This window comes from Talpa europaea, assembly GCF_964194135.1.
Source record: "Talpa europaea genome assembly, chromosome: 11".
NCBI classification, from domain to species: domain Eukaryota; kingdom Metazoa; phylum Chordata; class Mammalia; order Eulipotyphla; family Talpidae; genus Talpa; species Talpa europaea.
The window spans coordinates 17,162,246-17,189,155 of NC_140078.1; the positions used below are offsets into that span (position 1 = coordinate 17,162,246).

Below are 26,910 nucleotides of genomic sequence, written 5' to 3' on the forward strand. Positions count from 1 at the left end.
TCATCAGAAATCATGGAGGGCAGAAAACAAAGTGAAACAAAACTTTCAAATTGCTGAAAGAAAAGAGCAGTCAATTAACAAAATAATCTATCCTTCAGGAATGAAGGTAAAATAAAGACATTCTCGATGTAGGAAAATTTAAAAGATTTTATTGATCAAGCAATAGCCATTTATGGAATATTCCACCTAACAACTGGAGAATATATTCTTTTCAAGTTCCAGGGAATATCCACCTAGACAGACCCTATACAAGGTCATTAAGCAAACTTTAAAAAAATAAATATCACTTAAAATAGGTTTTCTGATTACAATAAATTAGAGTCATTGAAAGAACAGAAAAATGTCCTTTGGAAATTAACAACATACTTCTGAATAATCCACAGGTCTCAAGAGAAATTAGAAAATTTTACAACTGAATGAAAGTAAAAATACAACAAATTGAAATTTGTGCAGCATGGCTCCAGCAGTAGTTGGAGGGGAACAGAACACATTAAGCACGGACTAGTGGCTGTCAGGGGCTAGGGAGGAGGGCTGTGGGAGAGCCGGCCGGGCTACAATAGGGAAGCACAAATAATCCTCGTGATGGAAATGTTCTGTTTCTTGACTGTGGTGGTTGCCGTGTGAAACTATGTATGTGAAAAAATTGCATAGGAGTGCATGTAAAACTGGTAAGATAGGAATAAGATGAGTAGATTTATCGATGTCAATTTCCCGTGATATTGTACTATCACTATACAAGATGTTATCATTGGGAGAAACTGGGTGGCAAGTATATAGGATCCCTCCGTATAATCTTTTCCAACTGCATGTAAACCTTCAATTATCTCAAAACAGAGAGTAATGAGAAGTCAACTCTCACACATTGCTAGGTGGAGGGCAAAATGGTACATCCACTCGAGAAAATAATTTGGTAATTTCTTATAAACATGCATTGACCACATGAGCCAGCAATCGCACTTGTATATATTTTCCCTAAAAAATGCAAATCCATATCACACACTGTACACAAATGTATGTAGCAGTTCTATTTATAATTGTCTAACATCTGAGAACAACTTAAATGTTCTTCAGGAGAGAAATAAACTGTGGTATATCCAGACAACAGAACATTACTCCACACTAAGTAGAATGGAACCCCTGATACAGGCAAGCACTTGAACCAATCTCAAAGACTTTACAACAGTGAAAGAAAGCAGTCTCAAAAGGTTACATACTGCATGGTTCTACTTGTATGACATTGCCAAAAAGACAAAAGTGCAGCCATGTAGAAGAGCGGTCGCCAAGAGTTAGAGTGGGGGAAACATGTGACTACAAAGCGCAGGGAGCTGTTACTGTCGGGATCCTGTTTGTGGCAGTGGCTACAGGAATCTAGACCTATGTTAAAATTCCTAGAGCTATGAATCAAAATGAAAAAAGTCAATTTTTCTATATGTTAATTTTAAAAGTAATTTAAAAAGGCAATTTTGACATTTCAATCTTATAGTTAGTACATTCAAGGCCATTTAGAATTTAGCTTATAGCATAATTTCAGATAAAACAGTATCTATAGAAAGTGCCATAGGCTTCATTTTAGAGTATACTATGAAGCTGACAAAGCATAATAATATTTCCTAATCCAAACGAAGAAAAAAGAAAAACAATAGTTTTAATGTCAAAAATGTTAGTAAACACCAAGTAAAAGAATATTTATTTTAGTGTCCTCTACTTGAATTGTAGTTGCAGACATGTTGAAAAGTATCTACTAATTTTTTTTTAACATAAGAAGATTTCAGTTTGATGACACATCAATGGTGGTTATAATTAGTAAATAGTAAATAAAAAAGTTAAATGACCTATAAATAGACTGAAAGACACTCAGGTAATTTAGAACAAAGATGGATTTTTCAGTTCTTCAGTTAAGATGTTAATTTAAAAATATGCCACTAGGTGAAATCAGGGATGATATGCATTAAAATCAAACAGATTAATGTCTGTGGGAAAACAAACAAGAAAGTATTATTAATCAATCCTAAAATGTAAGTAAACAATCCAATATAAAGCAGCTTTTTAAAAACATCCTTGCAAGTTTCTTGAAGGCAAGTAGTGTTTAAAATATGTATTCTAAATGCAACATTTAAGTCAGGGAAATGGTAAATGCAATATACTCAAGTCAGCTAAGTTGAAAAAAAAAATTACTTAGCTGTAATTAGGTGCTTCTATGAACATACAGGTTTCCGATTCCGGCTATGATTTTTCTGAATTTACAAAGGAGAAATAAAATCAACCTAGCTATGAAATGGGTCAAACATTCAGTTGCCTCCAGCTTCTTTAGTAGATTAACCGATCTACACAGAACTTTCACTGATGACATAAATCTACATGTTCCAGATTTCTTTCAAAGATCATAAAACATTGGTCCCACGGTAGCTATAATATCTGCATAGGGAACACTCTGGTTCAGCTCAATCACCCGCTGTTTTTTTAGGACAAGAAAACTATAAAATTTGGCAGCTGCTTGTTTTCGGTCACTGTGTCTGCAGAACTTCATCAGACTAAAGTACTGCATTCCCATCCTGTTAGATTCCTGGGGAAATAATTGGAAAAGAGGAAAGGAAAGGAAACGAGATCATTAAAAAATAGAACAGGCCATGGGTGCATAATGAACAACAAAATATCAGTAAATTTGATAAGTAACTATGAAATCCTTAAAAGGAGAAATGTAAATGGCTTGTTAAGCAAACTTAAAAAAAACATTGCGGTTCACTGAGCACAAGCTTGGTTCATTGAGGAAATGCATGCAAAGGAACTCTGAGGTGTTATATAAATTTCTAATGTGTTATAAAAATATTGTCTTTTTAAAAATCAATGTTAACATAAATGGCTCCTCTGGGAAGTACAAGTTGTTTAGACTGATGGGGAGAAAAAATATCCATGGGATTCTTTGGAGGCTTCAAATACAATGAAAAATTACCAGCGTTTCAGGTGTCTTTTCCTTAACAGTAGTATAAATGACTCTAGTGATAAATGTGAAAGTGTATTTGTGGATCTCAATGGCAGGGAAGATCATTGTATAAACATCTCCCAGTTTCTATGCACAAACTAAAAAGATGTTGGTTGAATATATCATACGGTACTTGTAAATCTACTAGGAAAAACAGAGGTACTATAAAGTATTAAATTATGAAGGATGATAATTTCCTCTATAAAGACTGAGACTCTGACTCAGATACCTAGAATGGAGGTTTTTTTCAAGAAGTAGTTGAAATCCTGGCCATTGTCCCTTTGAGCACTATGCCCCTTGGATAGCTGCATAGAATTTTTAGAAATACCACACACAAGTTTCTTACTAGTCCAGAGGACTCAAGAAATGAACAAGTTAAACACTTTATCATCTTTTATCTCAACCAAAAGAGTGGGCCAGAGTCAGCAAACTTCCAGGGATGGCATGCCAAGCCTCCCTTTATCCCCTCTCTTGAGAAGAGATCCTGATTGGGTGGCTTTTTTCCCTCCCCCCTGGGAGAACTTTTTAAAGTTTAAGAATCCTTTAGAAAAATTCCCAGAGGAGACAAATATACAAGACTGAACAGATGTGCTCATTCTGTTTCTTCCAGAAACCCCCTGAAAGTGAAGGTACAGGAATAAAAGCCAACAAGGGAAAGAGATAAACGCAAAGAAAGTGGAAGACTGACTTAGCAGAGTAGAGAAGGCCAAAACCTACAGAGCCAACAGCAAGAAAGCCAGTGAGAAGCAAGCCAATTTGTGCTACAGAACCTTGGAAAAGCTCAGGAGGTAAAGGTGACAGAATGCGATAAGCTGGACATGAGAAATTGAAAATGAGAATTCCTTGAAAGTCCACTTGGGAGCAATGAACCCCTCAGGTCTGCTTCACCGCCTTTCAAAACCAGAAAAGCACTCCTCCTATACCTGCGCAGGGGGCAGAAAGTTGCCTTTCTGGAGATTGGGACACCAGGTACTGGGATTTGTGTCATAACACAACCTGGGGAATTAAATCTCTACTCAATAAGAAAAAGTCTTTCCTTGACCCTTTTTTGGTTCCTGAACTACATTATTTGCTAGCAACAAAAATGAAGAGTAAGCTAGGATAACTGGCCATTCTGAGAGGGGAAAAAGTCCTCTAGACAAACGATAACTGTATGGGGGGCAGGATGTGGTGGAGGGACAGGTGGGTTAACACTACCCAAATATCTTACTATAAAGACCCAAGTCTATAAGCCTCGTTCATGCTTCTGATCAGCTTTTTGGTGTCTGACTCACAGTAAACATCTGAGTAAAGTATCTAACATGAAAAAAAGAAAAGAAAAGAAAGCTTTCAAGAGAATCACTAAGCAGAGACAATGCAGGGAGCAGAAGAAAACCATAACCTCTGAAAGTTAATAGAAGACACTATTCCATAAAAAGTCATTAGGATGACATCAAGAGAAAGAAGATCAGTGGTTGCTTGGGGATGGAGAAGGGGGACCTCCTGGGAGGGATGGAACTAGGGATTATCAAGAGGCACAAAGGAACTTTTAGGGATTGTAGACATGTTCACTATCTTGATTGTGCATATGGTTTCACAGTATAGACATGTGTCAAAACCTACCTAACTCTATACTTTAAATAGGTGCAGTTTATTATATATCAATCATATCTCAATAAAATTGTTAAAAATAAATTTAAAAATTCAGATGCTACAAAACCAAAGAATAATAACTGAGAAAAAAACTACTGGAAAACAAAAAGGTGAAGGCAGAAATAAAAATGCAGTAAAGATGCAAAATAAAGTTGAAGAAATTTTCTACAGAGTAGAAAAATAAAGGAAATTAATGTAAGGGACAAAAGATGTTTTTAAAACTAAAGATGTAATTCAGGAGATCCAATATCTGCCCAATAAGCAATCCAGAAAGAGAGAACAGATAAATAAGGAGGAAATCTTTTTAAGCCACAGATTTTTTTTTGGCTCTCTGTCATAATCAAGCTTACATCACAATTAGAACATAAATCATGTGCTAAAAATATACTGAGGGGATGGAAAGAGATATAACTAAGTTAACTTCATTTTCTGTTGAAAGACAAAGATAAAATTTGAAGCTGAAATATCAATAAAGTAAAATACATGTAATTAGAAATATAGATATAACTACTAAAGTTGTTTCTGTTGACTAGGACTCTGATAAGGAGCAGGACAAAAGATTCCTGTGTTTCCTTTCAGTCTAATTGTGTAGCACTCTGAACACCATATACATGTGTTATTTTGATAAAATATAAGTAAAAATTTTAAATTATCTGAGTTTCACTCTGAAACCTCCATACACTTAGTTCCATATTAAGAATTAGTTGATAGCCTGCTAAACACAAAATGGGCAAGAAGTATGGGCAAGAAGTTGATTAGAACATCCGGGCACCAAAACCAAACTCCCACATTCAGCCCTGCATATAGTGCTTGAAATTTGCTTATGATTTTGGCCTCAATGAAAACAGTTTTATTCTTATTAATACCTAGAAGATTGAAGTCAAATTTTTTTTATTTTTAAATATAAAAAGAGGGTTGGCAAACCCTACTATCTTACCCGTAATCTATTTAACATCTGAAGTATTCTTCGATTCCATCTTTCTGCTTCAATGCTTTGTTCACTCCCCAATGATTCCTATTTGAATAATTGATGAAATACTTCATTTAAGGACATTTTGCTAAATATTTACTAGTTTTTAAGCACAGTGTTAGCTGCTACAAGAAATTTTAACTGTAACACTGGGTCCTGCTAAATAGGAACTGATAGTCACATAAACATATAAAATATAGCTCAACCTTTGCAGCTATACTCCCTAGGCCATCTTCTGATAAGAACTCCGGAGTAGGAGGTTTGGCAGTCTTATTGGTAATGCATCCCAGGGCACTGGGTTCTTACATCCAGAAATAAAGTCAGCAGGAAAACACTTGGCTAGCACCATCCCAGCTCTGGTTAATCAGAACTCAGTTGACAGGAATACACATAAAATTATAGAAAAACTGCCTTGTCAACTGCCTTTATCTGAATTTACCTGGTAATACAGAAGTTCTAACAATAACTGATGTTTGGTAGATTGTGTACACCTAGATTATAAACCTTTCAGATTTCAAGGATGCCTTGGACAAAAAAGATGAACCCACTGCCCATCATGTTTTATTTTTTATTTATTTATTTATTTATTTATTTTTTAATAGAGGCATGTTTTTATTTATTTATTTGTTTGTTTGTTTGTTTTGTTTATACATGCACTGGGTACAGTCAGAAGTGCGGGAGGGTGAGAGAATTCACCAGAGCCAGAGCGGGGAGCAGAGCAGGCAGAAGGACCGAAGTACACTGCTGAGGGGAGCAGCGGGCGGCAGGAGAGGTCTGCGCGCCATGTGGGACCCTCCTCTGGTGGCCGGGGAGCAGCCAGGGATCGAACCGGCACTGCAGAGGCCGCGGGCAGCTTCGCAACCCAGCGCTCAACCGCTGCGCCACCGGGGAGGCCCTGCCCATCATGTTTTATGAAGAGAGACTTCTTTTCAATTTTTAAAACATAGCCACCTTCAGAAATACCTCAGTGTCTGAAATCCTTTCACAGGAACTCATTCTAAGCCTTTACCAAATAACACTTTATGAGTTGAGAAGAGAAACTGGGCACAGGAAAGGTGCTGATGAGTCTGGTAAAGTAGGCCTACAGAGGGTTGGGGGAAGGAAAGTGGCACAAATCTGACCTACTTCATAATTTTTCCAAGGCTAGCTCTAACTATGCCCAATAGCATCTGTGTCATCATTATCACAGGTCCATTGTCAAGCCTTTATGCTTAACTCTAGAGTCCAGATACTTCCTTAAAATGTTTTCAATTTCATGGGCTTTGGGATGAATTCAGAAAGTTCCAGAATAATCTATATGACATTTTAAATCATTTAAGGCTAGGAGGGCTACTGAGGCCTCATTTTTACCAGTGACCCTAGTTTCCAGAACCTGCCTATGCTATATCCCTTTTCACACTCCAAAAAGATGATCTGAAAATAAGGTCACTTTATTCTGAAGAATTTTCTATATCCTTCAAGCCACAATTTATGTTTATTCCTTTCTAGCCTGTCCTGAGATAAATGAGCCCTTTCAACCATTAATATTTACTTTATTGTTAAATACACAATGCTATTTTTCAAACTTAAAAAGCAGAGGTCCAACTCTTTGTTAACAATCCATTAGACTCAGCACCGCCTATAATGCACAGTTAAATCAGCCAGGAAAAGTCTCTGAAGAAATTATATGTGCAATTTGCTGAAGCCTGTCCACTTGATTTATCTGGACACGGTACGGCAGAATTTATTGTGTGCAAAGCTCAGGGGATCATTAAAACAGCTGATCTTGTGCTGTGTCATGATTTGCTTGACCATGTATAAAAATAACCGGTGTCTACACAAGCAAAGAGATAGTTGAAAAAGCATCAATCTGGCTCAGTTGTTTGGATGTTTCAGGTAAAAAGTTCCGATATTTATTTTGTCCAGAGAATTCAGGATGTTTTCCAGTATGAAAAAACAATCCAATAGTCTTGAAACTCATTATAAAGAAAATTTATTGAAAGACAAGTTAATGTCGAGTATTAATTGGCACTTTGATATTACTTACTAACAGAAGTTTTTGCTAGAACTCATTACAATCTTTAAAAATGCCTTTAGTCCTGAAAGACAGGGACCAGAGAAATAAGACAGTGATCTATGTAGAGCCAGGTGAGTCACATGTTACTTCTGGCTTTGCCATTACTTGTGGCCCTTTTTTTTTTTTTTTTACAATTTTTTTTTTTTATAGAGGCATGCTTTATTTATTTATTTATTGTTTGTTTTGTTTTTTGTTTATACATGCACTGGGTACAGTCAGAAGCGCGGGAGGGTGAGAGAATTCACCAGAGCCAGAGCAGGTAGCAGAGCAGGCAGAAGGACCGAAGTACACTGCTGAGGGGAGCAGCGGGCGGCAGGAGAGGTCTGAGCGCCATGCGGGACCCTCCTCCGGTGGCTGGGGAGCAGCTGGGGATCGAACCGGCGCCGCAGAGGCCACGGGCAGCTTTGCAACCCAGCGCTCAACCACTGCGCCACCGGGGAGGTCCACTTGTGGCCCTTTGAGCAAACCATTTTCCTTCTCTGATTTTTAGAAGTCTTGTACAGATATAAGACTTGTGATGTATGTTTTTTTGGGAAAAAGGCATACATTTTAGGGAAAAAGGCAAAAAAGAATTTCAAAAGTGCTAGGCTATACCCCTTATAAAGCTCTATTTCTTTAGAGATGCTATAAACTTAAAACAGTGATTCTCAACATTTTAAACCAGTGACTACCTCACACCTTTTGTTAAAATTATTTGAAGTTTCCAGATAGAGAAAGGGAAAAAAGATAAAAGCAATTCTGAATATGTTTTATCAAACTACTCATACACATCTTTGTTGAGATCGTTAAATTATAATTTTAGAAAGTAACATGATAACTCTAAAACCCAGTTTTTAGGTAAAGAAGTTGTTAAACATTTAGACACAGGGTTTTTGTTTGTTTGTTTGTTTAATTTTTTTTAAACAATATTTTCTTCCCCCCACCCCCTCAGGTTGAGTCCCCAGAGAATTTCCTTCCCCAAGGCACCCATGCACCATCACCACAGTCTCCTGTGCTCCTCCCTCCCTCCCTCCCTCTGATCCCTCTCCCTCCTCCTCCCCTGCAGTATGTCTCTGATTTGTAATTGTCTGTTTTTGCTTTGTTGTGTTTTATACTGTTATTATTATTTTTTTTAGACACAAGGTTTTTAAAGAACATTCCCAAGACTTTACATATATTTACCGATTCAACTGGACAATTTTCAATTTCTTGTGACAAGATGCCATTTATAAGAGAGGATTCCTCAGCAGCTGAAGAAATCATTTCAACAATATCCAGCTAAAGTAAATTAGAGAAAGAGATAAGTCATCAGTAGTAGTAGGGCCATAGAACAATCTCATTTTGTTAAATGCTTTAATCACATAAATGTACATTTATAAAACTAATTTAAAATACAGGCTACATTCGCAAAACATTATTTCTGCAAAATCCAAGATAGGGTGCCACTGAATTAAATATTTCTATTTAATTCATGCCTCCTACATGAATAACTTGCATGTCCCGGTCCTCCTTATCCGTTTTCCCCTCCTATTTCCCAGACAGCATCAAAAGTCTCGCTACTGTATGGCTGAGACCACCTTCTTTTGAGTATTTTGTCTAATCTCAGTCCCCTGCCTCTATTCTCACGCCAGGACCAAGTGGCAGAGGCAGGCGATCTGCAGCAAAAGGTGTGAGAATGAGGGAAGGGATATTAATATCTCTACCTAGGGCCAAGACTGAATTGTTGCCACTGCTGCTGGAGCTGTTACAGGCAAAAGGAAAGAAAAACTGCCCTCTGGAAAGTAAGTGACTAGAAATATGAAAGAAAGGAAAATGAGGAAGCCAGAAATTCTCTTTTCCTATTAACTCCCTTTTTCATTGCTGTAGAAGCTGTTGGCCCCCTTTTCATCTTCAACCTATCTCCAAATTTCTCTGCCCAGCTGTCATCTGTGATCTTGATTAAGTTACAAGCTTCCCACAACACAGTTTACTTGATTTTTCACTTCAGCTTTTTAAAATTTTGCATTTTATGCTTTAATATACATGTTTGGGGAAACTACTTGTGTTTTCTTGCCTTTAATTTCTATAAAAGTTCTACATTCGAGAGATGCTGCATTTTGCAGTTACTTTACTGAAACTTTTATTTTATAAAGATCTGAAAATGTTTAATTGGAATCAATATTTACTTGTCTCTTCACATTGTACTCCCATTCCTGGCTATATTTCACATCTGTTCACCATTTTGGGAAGCAGAATAAGAATGGCATTAAATGGTTAAAGTATAAGTATAGGGTAAAGTAGTAGTAAAAGGTTCAAAAGAAATGGTGCATCAATCTCCTTCATCTCAAGCACGTGGGAAAATCTACTTTATTAATATGCAAAAAAAGTCATAAACTAAACAAAGTTGCCTAATACCTCTCATAATTTCCAGTAGGCTCACCCTAAGAAATGCCCATGTCCAAGTAAAGATAGGAGATGCTGGTAACTTAGTATCTCAACATCTAGTATATTATCAAATACTTAGCAAAAAGCATTCTGTTTTAATTAATTATAAAACTGTCTTTCCTGCCAAAGGGCATTCAGTTTCATTGTGGATTGATCTTAAATTCCCTGGGAGGTTATCAAAATACAGTGATAATGGAATAGAACAGAAAAGTGCTACCATATTTTTACCTGGTATGGTTATAATATTTACATTTATATAATCAATGAAGTAACAACTGGGGAAATGCTTTAAAGCATATTGTTTCTAACTATGTTTTCTCATAACTATGTTTTACAAATAAAAACTATGTCTTCCAATAAAAATTTTTAAATTTTGTTTTGGTCATAGATCTTTAGGCACTTTCAGATCCAAGACTTAAGTAATTTGGTGGATCTAAAACATATTATTCTCAGAGGATCAACTTATTATCAGAAACAAAACATAGATTTATTATCTAGTGTTCTAACATTTTCCATGGCACACTGAACATGGGGGTGAGGGGAAGTCTTGCAGGATTTTCAGCATAGAGTCAAATTCAAGCACAGGCAATTATTTAAGGCACTAGGTAAAATAAGGCAAAATGCCATTTCAGTACAAAACTACTTATCTTGTGACTTACTATCTTAAAATTCTAGAAAATACTGTTTGCAGATGAAAATTAAGTTTTACCCTATAGTACTGCTACTTAATAAAAAAATAGGATAATGTAAGATGAAATATAAACTATGAACGTAAAACAAGATAGCAGAATCTCAATGTTCCTTTACTTGTGTCAGAAAAATGATATTTCAATGGATTCTCTGGTGAACTTACCTCAGAGTTAATATTTTTGATGGCATCTTCATGAGAGTTACACTTAGATCCATTAATCACACCCTTCCAAATTTGGGCTTGACTTAACTCTTTCTGGAAATTTGGCTCTTCCATCAGAGAGGTTTCTAAATTATTAAGCAAGTAAAGAATATTTCACCAAAATATCTTTCAAATTTAAACTGGTATGTAGTTGTTATAAAAGTAAACTTCTGACAGACATCTTCAAGAATTTAAGCAGAAAGTGCATGCATTTTCTTATGGCTTCCTAATTTTCACAGTCTGTCTTCCCTTTCCTCTTCCCTGACTTTTTATCATCATGCTCTACCAACTATCTCCTCCACACTCACTTCCATACATTCCTTCACAAGACAACACGGAGAGCTCAAGATCATCTTTGTATATTGTTCAGTGGATTTTAATGTCTTTGTGAAGAGTGATCAGGAAGTGAAGATTCACTTATCACATAATTTGGGTTCATGATTACATTATAATTGTTACAATATCACCAGCAAGTATTATTCCAAATATTCTATTGGTGGATAGAAATATCTGTCTCAAGTAAATTGTGTTGTTTAAATGCTATTCTTATTACTAGGTGATTTTTTTCATGTTAGTTGTATTAAAGCAAAATATTATTCTACTAGATATAAAAAATAATGTCTTTGTTGAAGGTTTGAAGACAGGAAAAGTAAGAAAGAGTGAGATTAAGAATAGTCCACATAATATAATACTTCATCTATTTTGTAGCCTACTGGACAAAAACTAATCCACAAAGCAGATAAAAGAAATGCTAACAACACAATTTATATTCAAATATTTTTCTAGCAATAACACTTATACCTGGAAATCAGGACTTTGATTCCATCTTCATCTTGAAATGTAAAGTGATTTTTTTCTACAACATTCCCTCAAAACCAGCAGTTAGGATGCCTTACCTACTATGTTTTCCTTTCCATTTTCTTCCCTGACTGTCTCCTTCTGTATCAATTTTCTTGCAAGTTTAAAGCCAGAGGACAGAAAGCACTTTGTAAATAACTGTAAAAGTAAACATTTTTGATTTTGGTTTTTGTACAAAAAAGACAATGCAATAAAATACAAGCACATGCCCTAAAAAGTAAAAACAATAATTCCTGCACAGACATTCAACAAATTAATTCAAAAGTAAGGGGTATTTTTTCACAAGTTTAAATTCTGTTGTATATATGAATGTAAATATACATTTATTTAATTATAATCAAACATTGCACCCATGAAAAAAAGATGGAAATTATTACCAATTTTAGTTCAGCATGAGTCAAATCCTGGGCAGCAGTTGACAGAAGTGTATCCACTCCCCCTTTCTTCTTCCACATCATCAGTCTTTGGGTAGGAGGTGCAAGTTCCAGAACCATGAGTGTGTCCGTAAAGGAAGTAAGCTGTCTATGCATAATTTTGCTACTGATCTCCTTGATTGGATCTATGAGCAATTTTCTCTTTTTGCCTTTCCTTTTATCAGCAATGTCTAAATATAAGAAACAGGCACAATGTGACTGGTTGTACTTGATAAGACGATACTGTATATCTAAGAGATGTCTGCCACAATACAGCCTACAGAGTTGCCTTGGGAAGAAAATACTCTTCTCTCTACTGAAACTTATGCTTCACAAGGTTTTTGTACACACAGAGTGCTTGAGCAGCCAATAGTTGACACATTTTGGCAAGTTGTTCAAAGATACTTAGAAGAAAGGATTCTCTTGACCTACTAAACAGGCAATTGAAGAAATGTGGAGCAGAGGGTATAATGTCAGGGAAATCACTCAATTTTGAGGTTCCCTGGGATAGCTACATAACAGGACAACTTTTTGAAACATTAATTTGTATTTGTATAGTATGTTTTTCTCTCCCCCACTGAAATACACACACAAATTCCAAATTGGTGATTAAGCCCAGATGATTTCACTTATTTTATCAGGTAGAAAGCAGAAGACAAACTTTTCCTTGGGAAAGAGGCAAAAGGGGAGGGAAGGTTAGGTCTCCCCAGGATGGCTGAGGATCCCAGATCATATGGAGCCAGATGAACAGAAACCTGCTTAATGGTGGGCTCAGTAAAATCCTGGGAATATGCCAAGATCCCATAAGGGCAGGCTGTGTAATGACACCAGAATCTGTAGTCTGGGACAGGGAGCACCAAAAACTGGTGTGGCTGATGACCAGACAGTTCCCTGCTCCCTTTCTCCCCCAAGTTTTGATACTTCATGGCTTAGGGCAAATAGAAGGTATAAGGTAAATGGTTTTCAGGCTTTTCTGCCCTCCCACCATTAGGATTGCCCTGCCTGGTGCAGCACTTGCAGTTGTTACATTGTTGTAAGCTGTTTTGTTTACTTCTGTGGACCATGACTGCAGTATTGAGATGCTCACTGAGAGAAGAGGCAGGAGAAAGAAGGGGAGAAAGAAGGCCCGAGAAACCCAGAGTGAAGACTTGCTAGGTGCTTGGAGGCCTCTTGGCCTCCTGGCCCCCAGCATCCCTGCCTGCTATGTACCTGTTTGCCACACTACATGTAAAAGCTCAATAAAAGCCTGAGAAAGCCACGGAGGGTCTCAGGACTCCTCCTTTACCCGCCGGTCTGCTCTGATCCTAGATATCCTGCTCAGTGCCATCCTGCCCCTACAGAAGGGCTATGCACATAGAAATTCTTGACAGCCCAGAGGGATAGAGGTTGAGAATTGAATTTAGTAAAGAAATAAACTTGAATGCTTCATTCCTGACATGCTTAAGTTCATAATCTTAAGTTTCAAATCAATTATAGTATTTAAAACTAAGATGTCCTTAAAAGGTCTAGTTATTTTTATGTATTGTTTATTCCTAAAAACATGTTTGAGGTCAAACATTAGAGGGCATAATACCTCTCTCTCAATCCTGTCATTCTGTCTTATTTTACATTCATTTGTATGTTTATTATGTTCCTAATCAGATTCTAAATCTTCTTTAGAGCAGAAACTATGCCTTCTTTTCTGTGCCAAACACAGAGTAATGGCTCAATAACTACTGGAATTGAACTCATTTTTAAAAGTTTTAGTTTCTCAACCCAAATATACAGTTTTACCAGGCTGAAATATAAAAAAGGACTATCTCAAATATTCTTCATACTCTTCCTCTATTATAAATATTATTACTAGATTTATTGTTCTCTATACTAGTTTATAAATCATTCAGACATCTCAGTAAATAAGATAGAAGTGTATCAAAAATAAAAATAAAAACATGAATAATTGACCTGCAGCATCAATTGAGTCAAGGGTGAATCCTTCCTCTTCATTTGATATTGTGGTTTCATTCATTTTTTCATTTTCAGGTAGGCATATATTCTCTGCATTATCTGGTTCTACAAATCAACATTGCCATAAAAGGAATTATTTTTTTCAATGCTATGTTGCAAGATAGAGGACTATATGAAAACTAAGGTGATAATTATTAACCGCAGTCACATCTGAATTCTTAGACTCCTTCATTTAATAAGAGTTGAAGGGCCCCAGAGATTATGACCTGGGACCCACGGTGTCTTTTGTACATGTGAAATCTAAGCTGGGCTACCATAATAAATCACTGATGTAAATTTGACTATCTGTCTGTTAAAAAAAATTTTGCTTTTTATTATTTATTTTGTAAAATCATTTATTTGTTAACCCATGAAGAACTGTAACTAAATTTTTATTGCAAATCTCTCTTCACATTTTTAATTTCTACTATTGTACAATATTAGAAAGAAAATGTAACACCAAAAAGAATAAAAAATCAAAATAGGCTAATGGTATTTTTAATTCTTAAGAAAAATCACACTAAAAAACCTCAAATCACCTGAAGTATTTCACATGAATTTTAAGTAGAAAATATCCCCACATTTTAAATTTCTCTCAAGCTGTATGTAATTGGCAAGTCCTATTAATATTAACATGGCATTAATATTGTTAATATCAAAAATAACCATACTGATGTTAAATATTAATTATGCTTTTACCATGTGACCTGTTATTTTAATGATTCAAAAGCACAGAATGTGGCAGAGTGTTTAAGGGTGCTTTTTATACCAAATAAACCTAATCTTAGTTAAATACCTATCATTGCCCCTTTCAGGATCTATTTTTTGATTCTATATTGTCCAGAATCAGATAATGAGAGACAACATTCTTTGTTGTCTTTCACTATACTGTACTGCTATTTAAACTCACAAGTTCTGAGGCTTAATTTGAATATTAGTATCTGATCACTTTCTACACAAAGAAAATTTTCAACATACCCACTAATGTATCAGGAGGCTCAGGAGGCAGGGAGATTTCTCTGTCCAATGATATGTCTTCTAACAGGATATTCTGATCATCTTGCAAGAGGTTGTCTTGATAAATACAATAAATACTTTGATCATATAGAGTTGAATGTGTCATTTGTTTACTAAACATTTATTGGCCTGATTATATGCAAGGGATTGTGAAAGGATACAAAATTGAATGAGCCTTGTTTAGATCTGATTGGTTACACACCACATTTCATGTAGGGTAACACAGAACTTCATATATTTAATTTCCTTTCCTTTATTAAAAATCTGCTCTCAGATGTTTAGTTTCAGCAAATATTTATTAAACAAACACCAAGGGAGTAGCACTGTTCCAAAGTCATATTTAGCTTTCAAATCAAGAAAAAAGGAGTATCAAACTATTTGGTGGAGATCTAAGGTAGAGTCACTTTTTTTTTAGTTCTAAAATTTCAAAATGTTTACCATAACCAGACTTATACTATGAACTAGAGGATTTTCAAAAATGTTGGCATATAATAAATAGTCAATATCATTAAAATATGTGCATTTGGATTTCCCAGTTTTTATATACCTTACTTCTATGATTACTTCATATCACAAAATAAAAATGAAATAATTCAAAATGCTAGACAGAGCCTTTAGAATAGCTGTCCCATAATTTCTGTTAACAAAAACCAATGTTTTCTAGTATATCACCTGATATATTTTGGAAGGAATATACTAACCTTACTCCTTTCCTCTAAAAATTAGGAATTTGTAAGATTTTTTTAAAAGTGGTATTTTAAACCAATATGGATTAGATATTAAAACAGATGGCCACTGACTTAGGCCTAATCTAAATGTTTAAATGTACCAAAAAATACATGTAAAATGTATTGACATTGAAGTATATCTAAATTGTTAGTTTGAGCTAATAAGTATAACAAATTGTAAAAATTTGATTGAAATACATATACAATTGCTATATGACCAGACAGCATACCAATCATTTCTCCTGCAGCCCCTTCATCTCCAAATCCATCTCCACTGTCATAGAACACACATTTATCACCAGGGAGGCTTCCAGAACTATGTTCAACTAAAGGACCACTGGAATTCAGTAAGATGTTGTCATCAAAGAAGCTATTTCTTCTGAGAACTTCAGATTCCTCCCCTACATATGTAATTAATATGAGTTAGTAACAGCAATTCAGATATTCTTATAAGCAGATATCTTGCAGAAGAAGATAATGAGAACTATAAAACTTATTTGAAATTAGTAAAATAAAGTCACTCAGTTATTCAATGGAGACCAGAATTCTAGTCTAATGCTGTTTCTAATACAATAGTGGGGGGAAGCAAAAACATTAGGATAGAGCTTTTAGTTGTGGTATAGTTTAATAATTTCCTAGAAGTTTACTATTGGTAGTGGAATAATCTCTTCTACTTCAGGTAGGTCATGCCCGACCTGATCAAGTACTCTTTCCAGGGCAATTGCTTATGTTGCTTATCCATAATGGAGGTTTGGAAAATAAGAATAATAGCCTTCTTAGAAATTGAAAGGCAGGTAAAATATTAAAGAATGGGCCTCTAATATTCATTCAACAAATATTTATTGAATAAATGAGTAATAGGGGTTGGAGATACAACAATAAAAAAGATAAAACTTGGTCAGCTAAAGTTAACTGTGTTTATTATGTGCATTATACTACGTAATAGAAGATATTATTATTATCCTGTATAGATAAGGAAATATGCACACCAGAAGGTGCACAGTCATACCCTAATAAATGATAGAGCCAAGAACTGAACCTAGCAGAGACAGTGATAATATCAGTGTCAGAATTCTGACTGGCAAACTATTTTGCAAAAAGGAGATTAATGAGAGAAAACCCTAAGCACCTGATGGCAGCAGATATAATGAACTCCCTGCCTCAAATGACCTGGCTCCAGACTGGCTCTGAGTACATGCATATTCTTTTGCTTCTTTGGGTCTGAATCTAGGTCTTGGAGGCTGACACCCCGTAAGTCAGAGGTTGGATTCTTCTTCCCTTTCTCTAACAACCCACATTAGTGCCAGTCAAGAAAGACAAATACTACATTTCACTCGTGTTGGAAATTCTAGAGTCCTGGGGGGGCTTCCCTGGGGGCGCAAGGGGTTAAGTCTCAGCACCAGGGAGCTACCCACATGGTGCAGCAGACCTCTCCTGCCTCGCCCACTGCTCCCCTCAGCAGTGTATTTCAGTCAATCTGCCTGTTTTGCTCCCCGCTCTGTCTCTGATGAATCCTCTCACCATCCCCCACACACCTCTGGCCTGTACCCCAGTTCTTGTATATGCATAAATAAAATAAATCTTAAAAAAAAATTCTATAGTCCTAGAAAGGACTAGTGGAAAGGAAAAGCGGAAAAAAGCAGCTTTCATTGCCCTGAACTGTAAAGACCTGCTCAATTGAAAAGATCAACTAGTTCAAAAGAACTAAAAAGACATACACATCTTCCAGATGTTATGTGATATTAAAGATCAGATTCAAACTGAGGTATTACAGTCTATTAAGAAAAGATTTTTCTTGTTTTTTTTTGAATTGTGGAAGAATTAGAACTGAGAACCACTAAATTGTATTGATTGACTGGTAAAGACATTTGCTTGACTATAGTAAAATGTCTGTATTAAGAGTAAAACAAATAAAGCTAACAGAATAGCTATTAGTAAATCATAGAGTTGAGGCACTTAGAAGAAGAATGTAACATGAAAAAATGGAATTTAAGAATAAGCTATTTTGCAAAAATGTATAACACATGGGAAGAGATGGGAAGAAAATATGCTAAAGGTATTGCAATGCTCTAGGCCGTTAGAATTGGTGAAATATATGGGTGGCTAGGGAAACTGAAAGAAGACCTAAGAGACATTTCAGATTTTTTTTTAATCTGCCTTATTATGAAATTTATAGAAAGTAAAATTAAAAGTGATCCTAAAGTTTTAGGCCTGAAGGGTAGTAGCATTTACAGGGAAACATATAAACACTATCTTGAGTAGCAGGAGACGCAATGAACTCTGTCAAAGTTTGGGGGTTACAGCCAGATTAAGACCCATACCATTCAAAGTAGGGTTGGTGGACTAGTGCTGCTCAAGGACACGGTAAATACGCAAATTACAGGGAATGGTTTAGAAAGCTTTTATGTTTTGCTTTGTATAGAACTGGGGTGTAGGCCAGAGGTGTATGGGGGAAGGGGTGAGAGGATTTATCAGAGACAGAGTGGGGAGCAGAACTGGTAGATTTACTGAATGAAGCACACTGCCAAGGGCAACAGTCGGAGAGACAAGAGAGGTCTGCGGAGCCATATGTGGGTCAGCTCCCTGGCAGGGGATGGAACATAGGCTGCAGCAGTGATAGTGCTGAGACAACTCCTAGGCCACCAGGGAGACCCAAGTGTTTGGAAAGATTTATAACAACTTCACAGAGTAATTTTATTTTCATTGAATCTAGTTATAAGACTTGAGTCTCATATTTTAATTTCTACATTTTTGTAGTAAATAATATTTATTTTATTTTACAAATGTATGATTCCATGTCAGATGGGAAACTGACAAAAATTATAAAATTACCCTTAACCTCAGATGATTTCAGAAATACAGCCATAGATGATAGAGTTATGGAAGGAGAGTAAGGATGAGTAGAGGTCAGAGATGTAGCTCAAGCATCACCTCCTACTTCCTTTACCACTTTGCTTCCTTCACTAAATCCAAGACAGATTTATTCAGGCCATCTTTCTCCTATACTCACTGCTTGGGTACTATAAAAAATTCAAAGATGAATATGATAAATATCTCATCCTCATGGAACTTTCAGACCAATAGAGGAGGTTAAGTGTGATAAAAGACAGAAAGGTAGTTTCAATTGTACTTTCAATTTTAAAACACACTCAACAGTTCTTATGCCATAATCAATGTGTATTTAGTGTATAGACTTTCCTTCTTCTCACAACTAAGCTATTTTTTAACTTAGGATTTTATGATTGATATCATCATCTATTAGAGAACACACCATATTTTAAAGGCATTGTATGCAGCACACATGTAAAGCCTCGTATATGTTAACTACAGCAACTGCTTATTTACATGTCTCTTTCCCAGTCTGAAGCTCTTTGTGGGCAGGAAATGCATCTTTAAAGTTTATACCACTCATGTCTATAATAAAAGCAAGGAAAAACTTGTTGGGAGCTACATTTATACATCAAAAGATTCATTCCAAAAATATTTCTACTACCATAAAAATAGCTACTTCTATTGGCATTGTTTCAATACAAAAATGTAAATAAAGTTGATTTTTATAATTTTAATTTCTTGAATATTCTCACCAAAGCTCCCAGCTTGGAAAAGTAGATCATTGCTATAATCTTCTCTAAGTGTGATTTCTTCAGGTTTGCTTTGGTTCTGAGTGAAGTGTTCTGAAACATCAATAGTACTATGGAAAAATGTAAGCATGAGGAAAATATGTGAACAGGACACAATGATTTGTAGTACACTACAAAAACCTAAAACAAAAAACAAGTTGTATTATAAAAATAAAGATTGTTATTTTCTCAATAGTATTATTCTTATCTTACTTACCCTAACCAGCAGCAATTGAAATAAATATTCACTTCCTTCCTCATAGAACACGTTCTTCTCTTGGCCTTTGGGTTACTACCTTCTCTTGGTTTTCTTCCTACCTCATTGGCTGCTCCTTTTCCTTCTCCTTTATTACTTCTTCTTTATTTCCCAGAATATTAACTACTGGGAATGACTCAATACTCAGTCGTCAGATCTCTCTCTCTTTTTATAATCTACATGCACTCCCTTGGGAACCTATCATGATTCATAGTCTATCCATATTCTCACAACACCCCAATTTACCTATCCAGTCTAGTCCAGACCACTCTCCTGAATTTCAAACCCAGCTATTCAATTGCTTATCGACCCCCTTGGATGTGTACAGTCATCTCAAAATTTATGTCCAAAACCTAATTTCCAGCTATCACCCTTCTTGAACCTGGTATTCCCTAGTGATACTAATTCTTATTAATGGCAACTCCATTCTCATGTCAAAAACCATAGTCATGTGTCACTTCTCTCTTTCTCTTAAAGTCATACCCAGTCCTTCACCAAATCCTATAGGCTCTGCCCTTCAAAATATGCTCTAATACATGCACCATCAGCCTGCACCTGGATTTCTTACTGCAATAATTTTTTTTCACAGGCTCTCTGCTGCTTCTCTTTCCCTGTTGCAATAAGTAGCCAGAAGAAGCATGTTAAAATCAAGTCAGATCCTATCACTCTTCCATTCAAAACTTTATTGTAGGGCCTCCCCTGGCGGCGCAGCGGTTGAGCGCTGGGCTGCGAGGCTGCCCACAGCCTCTGCAGCGCCAGTTCATTCCCTGGCTACCAGCGAGGGTCCCACCAAAAAAAAAAATAAATAAATAAAAGTCTTTATTGTAGCCTACAACATCCTATATCACCTGCACCCCCAGTTACCTCTCTGACCTTATCTTCTACCACTTAACCACACTTGTGCCTCCTTGTATTCCTTGAAAATGTCCAATGTGTTCTGCCTTAGGGCCCTTCCATCTGCTAGACCTGGAACATTCTTCTCTACATTACTGAATAATCTGTCCCTTCATCTCCTTTGAGTTTCTGTTCTGACCTTATTAGAAAACACTTTCTTAATCATCCTTTTATTTAGTTTTTCTATTTCTCCTTATAATATTGGTCATGTCCTGGCATATTGTATATTTACTTATTTTCTGTCTATTCTAGCTAAAATGTTAAGATTTACAAGACCATAAACTGTCTTTTATCCATTGCTATCTCTTCAGAGCCTGAAACAAATACCTGGCTTATAGAAAGCAACCAATAAGCAACCAATAAATATTTATTGAATGAGTGAACAAGTCATTATTGCATACCACATTCCACAAATAAAATTATACATTTCTAGTTTTGAAGTTTGAAATTTCACATTAAATTTGAGTCTGCATATATACGTCAGTTATTAAGTACATTCCATGTGTGTTCGTGAAATCCAAAGATGAAAATAGTAGAGAAAATAAAACTGAAGGGGAATAATAAAATAATTTACTTCACATTCTGGGTATCAAAATCATGAAATTCTTCTGGCAATGTGATAGCATTGTAAGCTGCTTCAAAATTCTCTTTTGGAAGGTCAACTAGTCCTGAAAAGAATCAAAAAACCACATTCCATAAGCAATGACGTTGTATAAATAAGACAGCCCTAACTAAACTCCACTTTTTCTCACTGGACTACTTCTTAGTGTCCTAACTGGTTTCCCAAATCCATTCCTAGCTCTCTTTAGTATATTCTCTACAAAGAACTTGAGTGATATTTAAAAATGCACTCAGATCAGGTCACTCCCATGCTTGAAATCATTCAGTGACTTCCCAGTGCATTGAAATAAAATACAAATTTCTAATCAGGGCCTCTGCAGCCTTACAAATCTATCAGCATCATCTGATGACACTCTTTCCCTCTCTCAGTAAGCTCCAGCCATACTGGCCTTTTTGTTCCCTCAACAAATCAAGCACTTTCCACCTCAAGACCTTTGCTCTTGCAGTTCCCTCTGCCCAGAATGCTATTCCCTCAGGACTTTTTACATGGCTGGGTACTTTTCATTCTTCAAGGTTGAGCTTAAATTTTATCCCCTCAGAAAGGCTTTTCCCAAATAGTCTAACTAAAGTAGATTCCTCTTATTTTCCATGGCAATACTCTTCAAATTTCTTCATAGCACAAATCAACTTACTGTAGTAATTTAATAAACTTTTTCATTATCTGATTTCCTCACCAGACTGAAAGGAACCATGTTACCTTGCTATTCTTGTTTGGTCTTGTATCGCAGAGCCTAACATGTTGTTTGGCACAAGGTATGGGATCAATAAATATTTGTAAGAATGTATAAATGAAATAATGAACAAATGAACTATATTTGATGTGAGTCTAACTCCAACAAGAGCTTCTACAAGTATTTTAAATAAAGAAAAAAAACTGACAATCTTGATTCAACAAATATTAATTGAGGCAATAGTATGTGGAAAGCACTACACAATTCTGTAAGAGATTCAGAAATTGAGTAGGACAAAAACGTTCCCTTGGAAGAGCTTGTAGACTAGCGAGAGGCAAATCCTGTACCTAAATAACCATAATATAAAGGGGAAAATGGTGAATATCTAAAAGTGGAACAGATGTTATATAAGTTAAATTTTGGAAGTAGTATATTTATGACACATGTAAATCTCTAGCACTTTGGAATGCCTAGAGTTTTTTTTTAATAATATTTCATAAATAACATGCTACTTACAAGTCTTCAGAATTCTGAAAACTGATAATTACTGATATCTAGATTTTGTCAATCACACTATTTCTAATATCTCTCATAAAGACAAAAAGAAAAAGGCAAGCTGAATGACCCATTAAAACCTGGATATCTGAATTTCTTACACAAGCATTGTAGTTTTAAGTATATTTCTTATGAAAATATGGAGGAACATTACACATTTTTGAAAGCTAACTTTTCCCTGCAACAAAGGAAGAACAAAGGAAAGAATCTGATTGTCCTTAACCATGGAGACTTAGATTCAGTGAAAATGATTGAGTCACTAAACTCACTCTGGAATTATAGAGTGCTGCCAATTAAAAGAACTTACTCAAAATGAAAATGCAAAAGTGAACCAAGACAAGTGAGATAAATCAATATAACATGTATACCTGGGCGAAATGTCATCTTCATTTTAAGAAATGCTTCACTGCAATCTGCCAAAAGATATTTTGCCTTCCTATTATAGATTCGAACAACTCCCAAAAGAAGGTGTCCTGAAGTTCGAAGTGCAATTTTCACCTTTCAATAATTTTTAAAGTATTAGAATATTAAAAATTAGATTCAACACCTTGTTCTTTGAAAATTACAAAGTCACAGGAATCTTTTCTAAGTAAAAAGTAGACTTTTTAGATTAATACTATATAAAGCAAAACACTTAACTCTTACACACTTTGTGAAAGATTGGCTTTTTTTCTTACTCTATGAAGATGTTCTAATGTGGCATTTAAGTGAAGAAAGCCATTATTGGTTCCATAGGAAACTATAAACTCTGCAGTCATACACACCTGGGTTCAAGTCTTGGCTCAGTTGCTGAGTCTAACTTATTTAACCTTCCTGAACTTCAATTTATTAACAATGGCTACAGTTTATTATATACTTATTTTGTAATCCAGGAGTTGTTCTAAGAGCTTTTCATACATTTATTTCATTTTGACAGCAACCTCTATTTACAGAAGAAAAAACTCAGATAGGTTAAGTAGCAAACCCAAAGTACCATAACTATTAAATTACTGAGCAGTAATTAAATTTAAATTTCACCAATTCAAAAGTTCATGTTGTATACCACACATCACGAAGCTGAAAGAAGTCCATCTCATAGGGCTGTTGTGAAGATTAAGTAAACTAACAAAAGTCTAGTCCAGTGCCTGACACCTGGTAGGCTTTCAATTATAATTCATCCTTCTCTCAAGCAGAAAAATACTTAACCTATAATAATATTAAAATAATAATTTAATGTAAATTTTAATAGCTTATCATAGTGTTTCATAATGAACTTAATATTGTTTATGAAGTGTTCTTATACATATTCTGATTTCTTTCTATGCAGTCCTCTCTCTACTCTCCCTAGTCTTCACTCATTTTCTAAGAAATACTACTTGGCACCCACAATATTTCGTTAAGAAGCAAGGATTACACAAGATGGTCTCTATCCTTTAGGGCCTAATTTATAATAAGCATATGAAACAATTACCAGCATAAATATTTATGCTAAGATAATAAATAGAATTAAAAGAGAGATCATTTAAGAAATAAAATTTCCCTGGAAATGAATTTCATGATGTAAATGTAATTTAATTCCTTCTTCTTCACAAGTCGTAGCATACATATACTGTAATTTTAATCAAAAACATACCTTAGGTGAAAGAATTTTTTCAATGGTCATCTCCAGATTACATTCAAATACATGGGCCTTTGTGAGTTTCTTCTCCCAATGAGCTGCAAGCCAAATTTTGGCCAACGGCCCTCGTTTGCTCATAAGCACTTGAGTGTAGAACATGTTGCCTGTATTCCTTAGTGATATTTAATGAATTAAAGGAAACAATAAAAAATATTTTTAAATTGATTATAAAAATCTTTCAGTATTAATTTAAGCACACAAACACGTTATTCATAATTCTACAAAATAATCCCAGTTTATCTTCTAACGCAATGTGTTATTCAATTCAATTTCCTTTCTAATTAAGAAAACTTTATTTAAACTAATTCTTTTCGAATTAAAAAGGCGCTTTATTTAAACCACAAAATTTGACTAATGACCACTCTATTAGATTATAAACCACACCTAGTTTAATGTACTTTGATCACTAATCTTACAATTTACTTATTTTATCCTACAAAGAACTGATTATTAACATGGTCAAATAAATAAAGTAGGAAGGCTAGGAAAAAAACAGGATATGGAAATCAGGAGAAAACAATAGTGTAGGAAAAGGTGTACCAAACTAAGAAAAATGAACACAGGTTGTTACTCTTTTTAAACTTAAGAGTTTGATAAGTGTTGGATTTATATCCAGGAGTTAAATTTCTTTACTTTTTGATCGTTTGGTTTATTCAATAATTAACTTTTTTCAAAAAGATTTATTTATTTTTATACAAGAGCTGGGGTACAGGCCAGAGGCACAGGAGGGTGAGAGGCTTCACTAGAGACAGAACAGGCAGACGACCAAAGACATTGCTGAGGCGGGCAGCGGGCAAGGCAGGAGAGGTCTGCCGCGCCATGTGGGTATCTCCCTGGCCGGCGGGAATCGAACCCGCGCTGAGGAGGCTGCTGACAGCTTCACAACGCTGCGCTCAACCCGCTGCGCCACTGGGGAGGCCCTCAATAATTAACTTTTGAAGTAAAAATAATGGAATTTCAAAGGACTGGAAAGTGGAAAAAATCAAGAAAATAAACTACAAGAAAGAAATCAGAAGGAAGGAAAGGAAACAAGGACCAAATTTAAAATGTTTTGAACCAAGAATGGCAAAAATATTATGCACATTACTGCAAATTGTCCTATTTTCAATAAACTCTCATAGATCTATGGTTCAGCAAAGGAATGTTACAACACTGGTTGACTTGGGGAGAAGAATCAAGTTGTTTACATGAAAGTAGTCATACTGCTAAGACAGAAGCGATTTCCTACTTCATTACTTAAAGTCCCGATAAAAGAGAAAATGGAGCCTAAATAAAGGCAAAAACCAATGTCAGCCACGAATTCAAAACGTAGAACTTTGATCCCCGCCTATTTCCGTCGCAAGAGTGGAATCCGTCACCCACACCCCGGGCAGCTGGAGATCTCACTGCCAGTGCCCTCCCTGGGCTCTGCTTTGGTCCCACTTTCTTCCTGTCCAGTCCGTGCGTTTGGTATCTTGGAATAAATTCCCAATTTGTCTTTTAAATTGCTCTCAGGTATACGATGATTAACGTACTTTAAGGGGGGGGGGCAGCTCCAACCTGTGACTTAATATTACCGAGAACGATTTTCCGAGCACACATCACCCGCCCCCCTCAACCCCCAGAGGGGCTACGGGGTATTTCTAGACGGAATTGACATGGTGCGAAGTGAAGCTCACGATCAATACAGCGCCCTGGAACTCAGAACGTCTGAACTAACACAACACAATTAATTAATAATAGGAGCCCGGGCAGGCGGCTGGGGGGGGGGGGCGGGCGGGCGCGAGGCAGAGGCTCCAGGGGGCCAGGGGTAGCCTGAGGGGGGGCGGTGAGGAGAAAGGCGAGAACTGAGGGGGCCGAGCTCCTCGGGGTGCAGGGGGGCGAGGGGCGAGGGCAGGCGAGGCGCCGGGCGGCGGGAGTGGGGCTGGTCCCGGACTGCGAGGAGACGGCGAGCGCCCGGCGCCGAGGTCGCCCCCGCGGACGACTCCTCAGAGTTCCGGGCCCGGCGCTCCGGGAGGGACACTGAGGCCGGAGGGGTGACCACGAGCACCGTTTTGCCCGCCGCGTGGCAGAGGAGAAGCCGGACCGCGGCCCCCGCCCAGGGAGGCAGCGGCGGGTGGTTTTTCCCTCAGGCGGGCGCTCGGCGATCGCGCCTGACAGAAGCCGGGCCGGGCGCGTGCGGGGCTGCCGATGACGCAGCCCCCATCCCCGAGCCCCCTGCGGCCCCCCGGTGCCGCCCGGCCTGCCTCAGGCTGCGCCCTACTTTCAGAGCTCGATCTCGAGGAGGCGCGCCGGAGCCGGGGCCGGAGGAGGGGCGCGGGAGCCGCGCTTCGGGCGCGCGGCGCTTCTCTCCTCAAGCCGCCCGGCGTCAGGAGCGCGCGGCGAGGCGAGGGGCGGGGCGGGGAGGGGGCGGGACGTGGGCGGGCGAGGGGGCGTGACGACAGAGAACGGGCTTGAAGGGGGCGGGGCCACGGGCCAGGGTGGGGGGAGGTGGGCGGGGTTATACGCAGGGGCGGGGCTAAGGGCGGGGGCTATCGGCAGTGGATGGGGCTGGACCAAGGCTCGGTATCGGGTCTGGGCGGGGCTCTCCAAGCCTAGCTCGCACTCTCTGTCTCGGTACTTGCACCCCCGGAGCTCTGACCCGGGACCTCATCTGTGCTGGAGTATGACAGGGCCTGAAACCGGGCCCTGTAGGCCAAGTGTGACAGGTGGCATTGTCTGA

General features: G+C 37.1%; 1 protein-coding gene across 3 annotated transcripts; it reads right to left on the reverse strand.

Annotated features, from left to right (window-relative positions):
• Window positions 1-2,374: 2,374 nt before the first annotated feature.
• Window positions 2,375-24,308, reverse strand: RAD21L1 (RAD21 cohesin complex component like 1; the record flags this gene model as incomplete). Of its 3 annotated transcripts, none has more annotated exons than XM_084246689.1 (13): window positions 2,375-2,563; window positions 5,550-5,627; window positions 8,800-8,892; window positions 10,895-11,019; window positions 11,830-11,929; window positions 12,169-12,395; window positions 14,149-14,256; window positions 15,169-15,264; window positions 16,166-16,336; window positions 19,520-19,626; window positions 21,280-21,373; window positions 22,921-23,050; window positions 24,165-24,308. In XM_084246689.1, the coding sequence occupies 13 exons, from the start codon at window positions 24,306-24,308 to the stop codon at window positions 2,375-2,377; spliced, it is 1,662 nt and encodes a 553-aa protein (XP_084102815.1). The 3 variants fall into 3 exon arrangements, with proteins under 3 accessions (XP_084102815.1, XP_084102814.1, XP_084102816.1); XM_084246688.1 differs by having other exon boundaries at window positions 8,800-8,895; XM_084246690.1 differs by lacking the exon at window positions 14,149-14,256 and having other exon boundaries at window positions 8,800-8,895.
• Window positions 24,309-26,910: the final 2,602 nt, after the last annotated feature.